This window comes from Colias eurytheme, chromosome 2, assembly GCF_061535395.1.
Source record: "Colias eurytheme isolate Ceu_HAF_F1 chromosome 2, ilColEury1 Martin Lab GWU primary, whole genome shotgun sequence".
Lineage (NCBI taxonomy): Eukaryota > Metazoa > Arthropoda > Insecta > Lepidoptera > Pieridae > Colias > Colias eurytheme.
In genome coordinates, this window is record NC_142981.1 from 1144290 (window position 1) to 1155169 (window position 10880).

A 10880-nucleotide genomic window follows, 5' to 3' on the forward strand; every position below is an offset into this window, starting at 1 on the left:
AAGCCCGTATGAAGCCGCTTACGAAAACGAAATCAAATTACCACAGATTAAGTATTAGTTACTACGTAACAAATTACGTTCAACATGACATATCAACTAAGCGAATATTCCAATTTGCGCGCGTGTTTGTGTTAAATTAATTTATAAATATAATATTTTAATATTGCATTAAATATGACACAAAAATAAACTAAAACTAAATAAAAAGGACATTGCATTTATTTTTGTTTAGATAGTTTAATAAATAACTAAAAATTGTTTCATGAAGTTAGAAATAAAATAATAAAATTGCTTGATATGGAACGCATATTGACATATTTAATAACGTTTATAAACTGGGAATCTTAAATTATTTTAAAATTACGTCTATAATAGAATATGCCATTTGAGGCAATGGTCTGATAACAAAACAGTGCAATTAACAATATATAATATATAAATAAAGCAACTTGACTAAACGATAAAATTGTTTTATAACTTTTTGAACAATATATCGGATATACTTCAAGGAATGTGACATTACTGAACGAATCTTGGCATGAGTTGGAAACCGCGCAGTCGCAAAATATTTAAAAAAGACAATGAAGAAAAACAATATGCAAGTGCAGGAATAGCTTTTAGGAATTTTATTATAGGTTTTTTGTATAATTTTTCTTAGGTTTAAGTAAGGAAAAAAAGATTGAAAATGTTGTGGAAACATATTAAAAAGGGATCAAAAAGAAGCGTTAATCGCTTTTGGTATAATAATTGAAATGTTTCAGCAGGTACGAATGCACTGAAAAATCAATATTTTTTTAAATTATAGCAGTTGATGCATTACGCTGCACATCTTTGTTTGCAGGGTCGCGTTATAATTGTTTGGTTATCTTGGCTTATCGGAGGAATTTGCGGTGTTATTATTTTGTTAATTATTATATGTTACTGCCGCCTAATGCCGCGACATCAGAAATCGTTTGGTATGTTAAATAGTCCAATAATGAAATGAGATGAGATGGGAAGCTTTTAAACAACATGAATTTTATTGATTTTTAGATGAACAATATTTAAAAGAGAACTACACAATAAAAGAGGGACATAGCTACACATGTCAAGATAGTTACAGAATAAAACACACAGAGGTATGTATTATTTATTTATTATCTATACTTACATATAAAAAAAATCCATTTCTATTTAAATTGTATGTAAACATGTACCTATTTTAAATTAAAAATGACATGTTTACATATGGCTCCTTATACTGAATTATTATTATGGATGTTGACATCTTTACGTGCATTGTACATTATTTCAAGAAATAAATTCATAAACAGGTGCAAGTACAAAGGCACACCAGGCCAGCGAGTTACGCAGGGGACGCAGAATGTAGGCACCAGAGGGAGGCTCGGCCACAGGCACATTGCTATGTGAATAGAGTCCCTGATACTCCCCGAGAGACTGCACAGTATGCTTCTAGTGGGAGTGAGTGTATTTGTGTGTTTAATTATTGCACGCCTCATAAGCGAAGCGTTGAGGTGGGTACTACTGTCGCTTCGCGCAAAACATCTGATTTTTCAAACTTAAAATGTCTTTATGTATCATACATTGCACTTGTAAGATAATACATACACACACATATTAAGAAAAAACACTATTTTTAACGTTCATGATATTTTTGATGTCATTTTTGTTATTTAAACTAGTTAAAAAACAGTTTAAAAAAGTTCTGTCTTGGACGTCCGTGTGTCTGTATGTGCGGATCCTTTTTCTTGTTAACACGATAGCGACCGAAATACTTTACTAATCGAGTCTTTTTTTTTCCCTTACGCTTGAGTATGCTCAGGAATAGAACCCTTTCATTTTTCAGGGTCTGATTCGATGTGGTTTAATTGTTATTAAATAAACAAAAAAAAAACTCGGATGTTTTTTTTTTTTTTTTTTTTTTTTATGAAGTGAATTTTTATATTTTTATTGAAATTGATTCCAGAAGATTACTGGGAACTTTAAAAATTCATTTTGTTACTTTTATTAGTAGGTATCCTTATAAGTATTTTAGTGTATTCAACCAACTTAAAAAAGTGTGACTATTTTACAACAATTTGAATATGAATTGTATTATTGTATACAATATCGAAGCTTTTTAAGAAATGTATAAAATACTTTTTTAAGAATTATTATCATACATAATATTATGTTACCGGCAATATATTAAAACCGGCATTGTATGCAATTCTTAGTAAATGTATGTTATTCCGAGAAACAGTCGGAATGAAATAAATTAAATTCGTCACATTACCTACTTATATCTTTAAATCTGAACTTTTCCTAAGTAGCAAACACATTTGCAAATGTGGGTGGTTTTTGGGGTAGCTATTAACCAATATGAGGTCAAAACTAAAATCCAAGATGGCGCCGACGAAAATTTGAAATCTTTTCGTCATGGGTGTCATTTTCATGGTTTTTGGGGTAGCTATTAACGAATATGAGGTCAAAACTATAATCCAAGATGGCGCTGATGAAAATTTGACTTTTTTTCGTGATGGGTGTCATTTTCATGGTTTTTGGGTTAGCTATTAACGAATATGAGGTCAAAACTAAAATCCAAGATGGCGCCGACAAAAAATTTACATCTTTTCGTCATGGGTGTCATTTTCATGGTTTTTGGGGTAGCTATTAAACAATATGAGGTCAAAATTAAAATTCAAGATGGCGCCGACGAAAATTTTACACATTTTCGTCATGGGTGTCATTTTCATGGTTATTGGGGTAGCTATTAACCAATATGAGGTCAAAACTAAAATCCAAGATGGCGCCGACGAAAATTTTACATATTTTCGTCATGGGTGTCATTTTCATGGTTATTTTGTTCTCTTACGCTTGAGTATGCTCAGGAATAGAACCCTTTCATTTTTCAGGGTCTGATTCGATGTGGTTTAATTGTTATTAAATAAACAAAAATAATAATTAATAAATAATTATTAAAAAAAAATTATGAGGCGTGCACTTTTGGATTTTCCAAACTATTTATTAATACTCATTAGTATAGTAATTATTTATTTATTTATTGTGTGTAAGAAACTGGTCCATAAAATATATTAAGTATATTAAACAGTGCAGAAGGCGGCTTTATTAACAAGTGATCTCAAAACAAGCTATTGTGTATAGTAAAAAGGAGTTTTTAAGTATGATGAAATGTCTTAATCACAATTTTTTTATTAATGCTGCTAAAGCTAGGCCAATGAATGCTATAAAACTTAAAATTAAAAATAACATAATTTCAGATATTTTATGGCAACACTAATTAAAAATAATATATTAAATAAATAAATAAATCTTTATTAGCTCAAATGTGGTTCACAAGTTATTACTATAAGGAAACAGCACATTCGCCAGTTATAATCTGTAGTTAAGTTCAAATACTTATTTATACATGTCAATATTTATGTTTATTTGGTAATTCTATTTTTTATGTTACGTAAATGCCATAAACTCCATAAGGCACAATTGTCATTATAAAATTATTACTTATTTATGTTTAGATAGGAAACTTAGCTTTCAACTATGTTTAGTGCTCGACGAAATAGAGGGTGCGGCAAGTATAGACGCTTTGAAGACTCGCTCACTGCCCGCCTTCCTCAGACCCAAGCAGAGACCACTCTCTACTGAAGATGATTTACATCAGTTGTATGCTAAGGTAGGGAGAAATGTTTATTTTATTTTATTTATTAAAATTAAAATATATGACTATAATTAATACTTTGTATGCCTCTTGGTGGAACTGCATTCTATAGTTTAGATTTTTTAAAGAAACGCAATTACTTGTGATTTGTGAATTGTGTTTCTTTAAAAAATCTAAACTATAAATATATTACTGTTATTTTGTTTTGATCTTCATCGGTGATCATCATTTAAATAAAAATGAATGTATGTCTGTGTGTCCTTTATATTCCTAAGATTATGGCCAAGCTCGAAGCTCGAAGGACCATTTCTAATTGAGAATATTTTATGATTTTATTTTTAATGGTAAACTATGCATTTGATCATGTGATTATCTTCAGCAAAGTATTGAAAATGAGCCCAAAAATATTTCCAAGTTGATACATATAATACATTTTATTAGTGTACCACAGGTGAAGCCGGGGTGCACAGCTAGTTTAAAACAAAAATAAATTTTTAAACTTATTTATGAATACATTATACAACCACGCATTCATTAATGATAAATGATAATATAAAAATGCGGATGTGGAGTGATCGTTCGATCACGCCATCGCATCGACCCGAAATCGGTATCTAGGTAATCGTCTTGCAATGTGCGGTCATTGTTCCGTACAATAAAATTTATATTGACAATAAGATAATTTATATTAAATATTAAGTTCTGTCTGCTCACATTCAAGGTAGGGAGAAGATGCATTTTCCATTTGTTCCTTTAATCGATTTCCTGGACCCTTCCATCATGTCACTATTTTTTTGTTATAACGGGAATCGAACCCAGAATCTCTCGGTTTTACGTTCACGCGTTAAACATTACCTAAAATTGTGAATAAACGTATGAATGCATGAAAAGTATGTTATATTTTAATTTTTGCTGGAAAACGTTTAAATTAGTTATATCCGGCTCAAAGGACCATAACTGGTTTACAAATATTTGGAATATTATAATTTTTTTTATTAATTTCAATTTTATTTCATTGGCAATTTTCACCAGGTTATTTTGAAACATATTTCAGGCACCAGTCTCTAATAAATTACAAGTAGACAATAAAATGTACATATTATTATTTATTCCAGGTGAATTTAAGCAAAAAGTACAAGAACCGAATGCGCAGCGAGCACGCGGCGATCATAGCGCTCAGCAAGTCGCACAGTCAGTTCCTCGACGCAGACGCCGTTATTGTGTACGATCAGAGGACTGCACTGTAATACCAAAGATATTCCATACTTATCCCATATCTATTCCATATGGGCAACTCGACTATCCGAGAGATATCCCATAGCTATCACATATTATCCCATTGAAATCCCATATGGGCTATCCCACATTATGGGATTGATTGATATGACGGGTCCAATAGTTTCGACAGAATAAATGATGAGTGAGAAAGAAAAGATTACATCAATGTCATCTTTGAAATAGATTCTGACTAAAATTGGTATCCCATCCGATCAAGAAAACATATTTTAGTAAAACACATTTTGGTTTTTTGGGCGGAAAGGTAATATGTATACGTTATAGCGCGTTCCATCTCAGACCACATCTCAGTTTAACATCAGGCGAGATTATGGTCAAGCGCTTCCCTATTTACCAATAAAAAAAAGAACGTAGGTACAAAATGTAACATAAACAGAAACCAAATATATAAATAATAATTGTTGAACTTTATACCTTCTATGTATCATTCTATAGTATATTAGTTTCTACTTCAATTAATAGAATATCTATAAATATAGCCCGCGACTTTAACATAATTTAATTTTAACATAAATATAGCCCGTGACATTAATAGTTTCATGCAAATATATATAGGTATACGTATTTCATAAAATCCATACATTTTTTGATTTTTAGTCCTCTTGTAAGTCCCTTATCGCTCTTTACATATCAATAAATACATAACAGTATTAAAGTTAGGATAGACTCAGTAAGGTAATACTGCTTCTAATATCTAACCATCCTACGCAATATTAATTTGAAAATAGATTTGACATTTTCAATAGTTAACAACTGACTAACTGACTAACAAACTGAATAATGAATATGAACTTGTCTGTTTACTGTATGGTATAAATCATCATAATATTTATTTTGCTTTAGATGTAACAGTTATGTTTGAGACTTTGGAAAATATTAAATGTGATTAAAATAAGTGTGATACATGTATCAAATTGTTGCCTAATGTCGCGCGTTATATTCTGTCGTGTTCTCACGAAGTTTTTAACTGCTCAATTTAAATTTTAAATTTTCTCTTGTCAGAAATTTTACCGAAGTTTTCAAAAAAAACCTTGTTAAATATGCCAAGACATATAAACAAGCCATATTTTTTAATTTATTTAAATCAGTCAAATATCACCATTTTGTATCATGTTAATTGGAATTTATAAAACACTACCTTTCCGCCCGCGGCTTCGACCGCTTTGTCTAAAACCTAATAAATTATATACTAAAACCTTCCTCTTGAATCACTCTATCTATTAAAAAAACCGCATCAAAATCCGTTGCGTAGTTTTAAAGATTTAAGCATACATATGGACACAGGGACATAGGGACAGAGAAAGCGACTTTGTTTTATACTATGTAGTTTTATCCTATTAGTAAATAAAATCTTCATGAGAACACTACAGAAGAAATGAATAAGGTTATTGATTGAATAATGTATAAACTTGTTGTTAGCTATAAGTAGCATTTGTACGCAAATTTTATAACACGAAACGAATTTTGAATGTAGTTGTCTATTTACGTGTTTTGGAATAATTGAAGATAGTATGTATATAGAAATGCAATTATTTATTTGAGGCATCATGCATATGGCCTTTATCTTATAGGTATATATAACTTCAAATGAAATTCATTTTCAAATTGAGACTGACCTCTGCCATTGCAGAATGCAGATTCACACAGAGGCTCCCAGAAATAGTAATAATAGGCAAAAATTTGAGCGGCACAATCCTTTTTAAATCGCAGAAAATGTAGTAGGTACTTACCTTGATCAAGTTCGTAATTTTGTCATTGCAATATAAGTTCAAATTATTGAATGCTACACATATGTACCTATCTTAAATATTTGAGAAAGAAAAGAAAGATAGAAAACATTTATTTCAGGAATGTACCACATTCATTGAATATTGAAAAAAGTTCGATTGTGGTATAAAGTAGTTTGATTGCAGCTTAGGCAATGTTATGGCTCGTAATATTTTGAAAAAGAAAAATGTATTCTCAAAGTAGTATCAAAGTATAATTTTATTTATTTAGTTTAATTACAGATAAATTATATATTTATTAAAAGCTTTTCTATAAGTATATTGTTTTAGTTAGCAAAATTATAGCCAATTTGTTAAAATCATTATAATTTGGATGTTATTGAGAGTTTTAATACATAGAAAGAAATCTAAATAACTGCTGAAACACACCATGTTTACACACATACGTCTCGAGAGCAACTGAACAGCGACGAACGCAATGGTGGCTTGGAAGTCACCTGAGTGGTGACAAGGTCACGCGCGCTTAGATTTCTATGGTTTTAATAGTTCAATTAAAGTCTTATTAATTTAAAGTTAAGTTTATTTAAATTTTATTTGGAAATTATATTTTGAGTACTTATTTTAATGATAATTTAAGAGTTTATAATAGTTACTAGCGAATAGTATTAATAGTTTAGTTAAAGGGCTCAACTATATCGAATGTTTAGCGTTTTGAATTGTTTACACGCCATTTTGTAGGCTTGAGGTTGTATATTTTGTACGCATTGTCATTATCTTCCGAAGTATTATGTATGTGATAGGTATGCTGTTTATGAATTACATGTTTTAAACGCATTTATTTGTTTTATTTCTAACCTTAAAATTAGGTACATAATATATAGTTTTATGTGGTTTTATTTCTTGCTCTTGCTCTGGGGCCTAGACACATTAAAACTCAAACATTTATTTATTCAATTAGACTTCTTTTAGAAGCACTTTGGAATCGTCATTACATATTTTTAATAATTACCATTATACACAATATTTGAGTTTATAATCCCAAGCAAGGATAAAGAACTATTTTGACTATAATTTCCTAAGCACATGAGCTGAGAAGTAATTACCTACGTATAAGCAGATAGTATAGTTTAATTTCGAAAAAAACATCTATACCAATAATAAAATAGAAGTGTCTTTGAAATAACCGATTTTTACTAAATGCATAACTAATAATATTACATAATATACCAAAATAGTAATTTTTACAATTATTGTCCGTGTGTCTGTTTGTTCCGGCTAATCTCAGGAACTGCGGAACCGAATTTGACGGGACCTTCACTATATAGCTGTTGTTATAAGGAACATTATGATTAAAAGGAAAAACTCATTCAAGCGTGGGGGTGAAACCGCGGGGTGAAGCTAGTGTCCTCAATAAAATAAGTATTGGCTATAGTTTGGTGGCCCGACTAGAAAAATGGGGCCTCCAATCTCCATTATATGTGTACAGTTGTAACACATAACCATACAAAACTAAATAGGTACGTAAGATAGTAATATTAATTTTACCTTATTCATGATGATTTCTAAGTAAGCATTAAGTAGGGGGAGTCCGGGAGACTTGAACCGCTTTTTACTAAAAACTCTATAAAATCTGATCATTGACCTGGAGAGCTTTAAGATCTACACCATATGGAAGCCTTATTATCTGGCTAAGATTTTATACTATTCTGGAAATAAAAGTTGCAAGGAGAAGATAGTAAACTAAGTTTTAATAAAAAATGAGTTTTGATTCAAGTCTCCCCAACCGGTGGGACACTTGCCCATCAGGTGCGGGACACTTGCCCATACCTTTTTAGAGAGGGGAAATGACGCAAATAATGCATATTATTCATTAGTTATGTATTATTTAGAGACATTAATTAACAATAACTAGATTATTCATAATCATCTTCTAAACAATTTAGTGAAAAATGTTTTCAGAGCAACTCCTAAACATAACATTCGCTTCTTTTTATTAATTAAATACTCGTTTTGAGGTATCTACTGCTAAATAAATCTACAAAACTAATTTAACACGTTCACTGCGGCATGTCCAGTATCGGGCCATCAGCGACTACACCACAGTGCGGCGCCCAAAATCGCAGTTTTCACCGTGGTGCGGCGAGGTTTTTTATATGTTAATGAATGACTAGAAAAGAGACAAATATATTTTTGTGATCACAGTTTGAAGTAGGACTCAATTTCGTTTAAAAATCGTATGGCAAAATATTGGACACACGCATAGAAAAGAAACCGTTTCTTTTGTGTGCGGCATGTCAAATATTTTGCCATGGACAAGCACCTCATGCCGCACTGTACTGCGAGCGCGCCGCGTGTCAATCTCGCATAGTGATGTACCAGGACCGCACGCGTCGTTATCAAATTTTTAAATGACAATGATACCTTAGAGGCTTTAGTTTTTTTTACTTTCTTTTATTTCGTAGCATAAATGCAAAAATGTGATGACAGTTGTGAAAATAATATAAAACATTAAAACAAAAGTTACTGAACAAATTAAAACAAAAGTGACTGAACAATTTCCTGATAGTACTCTATCAAGTACCTTGTTTTATATGTGTTTTTTTTTTGTATCGACGATCTCGTTATCTGTTAACAAACAGACTGAAATATACAATATTGATTTATATCGATATCGATGTTTTATTTTACAGTGTTTCCCATCGCTATTACTGTAAACATGCCGTATCAACGCAGTGCGGGATGGCAAATAATTTTTCACAAAATCAGGGGTTTACATTTTCCCTCATATCTTTTAAACTATTGAGTCAAACTAAAAGCTATTTATGCGGTATATACAAGACTATATATACTATTATCCGAAAAAAAAATTTTTGAAATATCTTGAAATTTCATGAAATTATTAACCTTCAAAGTCAGTAGGTGCGATGTGATAAAAATGGCTCATGACGCACAGTGGTGAACTTGCCGATGTGAAGTATTGAAGACATGCCGCACCAACGGTAAGTTTGGCATTTTAGATGCCGCAGTGAACGTGTTAAAGACATTTTTTACTATTAATATGTGCCTATTTGCCTATTTCTTCAATATTTGCCTCTTGGATGTTCACTTTGGAGGAATTTGGCGTAGTCGAATGCTAGTTGCATTGCTTGTTTTATGGTTAAACCATAGTGCATTTTACTGCAGGTCAATAAGTAACGAACGAGCAATTTCTCTTTATTTACATTGAAAATCCGGGTGCATTTGTATTGGCTCCCCTTGTCTTGCAAAGGTGTTAACTTTTGTTCACCTAACAGGTAATACCGTAAAGTGGTTTTGCCTATCCCATACATGATTGCAATTTGACGAATAGATCTTATTTCTCTGACTGCGCTTTCAATCTTAGACTTTACTTAGTACCTAAACGGTTTCCTGCGACGACTACCTTCCTTAGGCTTATTCTGAAATGGCATTTTCTTTCTAAAACAAAACAAAAGCAACTTAAATAGTATACAAACTGCAAAGGGAGAGTTAAACCATTGTTCAAGTCTCCCGACTGCAGACTGGTTCAACTCTCCCGCACCCGACCCATGGCCATATCTTGATTTTTTCCAACAAATCCACTATCAACTGGAGAACAACACTGAACGTACGACAAAATATGATGATCTAGTAATGCAATAACGTAGGTGTCTGATATATACCTTCATAAATGCGTGCATAGCAATTAAAACAACAAAGCCAAAAAAATTCACTCCGCGACGATGAAACCACTTTTTCGGAACTCACGGTCGAACGCGTCTGTTATCACTCAAAATTGTGAGTTGCTTGTGATTGGCGGATTACGCGCGTTCATTTGAGTGCCACTTGGCGTAATTTGGCACCTAATTTAAAAAGTTATTGAAAGTGGTTCAACTCTCCCACCTGGGCAAGTCTCCCGGATTCCCCCTACCTACAACAAGGAAAATAAAACAACCGTCGAACGTAATAATTTATATTTATTAAAATTTAAAATACTTAAATTAAATTAAACACATTCAATTCTTGAATTAAAACTTAAAAAAAAAAAATTAAAATTAAATTTTAAATTAAAATTTAAACTTCTTTAAGCGATTTGAGAGTAAAATTTCAAGTTCGTGTCAAGGCAATACCGTCACGTCATGGTTTAAGGCAACGATTTTGATATCTTTGAATCTTGATAAAGAAGTTTCACTTCTGACACG

The 10880-nt window shown here is 31.6% G+C and overlaps 1 protein-coding gene across 1 annotated transcript; it reads left to right on the forward strand.

The window, feature by feature from the left end:
- Positions 1 to 590: 590 nt before the first annotated feature.
- Positions 591 to 4914, forward strand: LOC149910067 (uncharacterized). Its single transcript, XM_090110225.1, has 6 exons — positions 591 to 764; positions 842 to 956; positions 1033 to 1118; positions 1314 to 1461; positions 3549 to 3673; positions 4774 to 4914. Exons 1-6 carry the CDS (start codon positions 753 to 755, stop codon positions 4903 to 4905), a joined length of 618 nt encoding a protein of 205 aa, XP_089966351.1. The 5' UTR covers positions 591 to 752; the 3' UTR covers positions 4906 to 4914.
- The last annotated feature ends 5966 nt before the right edge of the window (positions 4915 to 10880 follow it).

What these genes read in the sequence shown, in the direction of transcription:
- LOC149910067 (XM_090110225.1), top strand. An exon ending in GCGACATCAGAAATCGTTTG is followed by an intron (nt 957 to 1,032) that starts GTATGTTAAATA and finishes ATTGATTTTTAG; the next exon opens with ATGAACAATATTTAAAAGAG. An exon ending in ACAGAATAAAACACACAGAG is followed by an intron (nt 1,119 to 1,313) that starts GTATGTATTATT and finishes ATTCATAAACAG; the next exon opens with GTGCAAGTACAAAGGCACAC.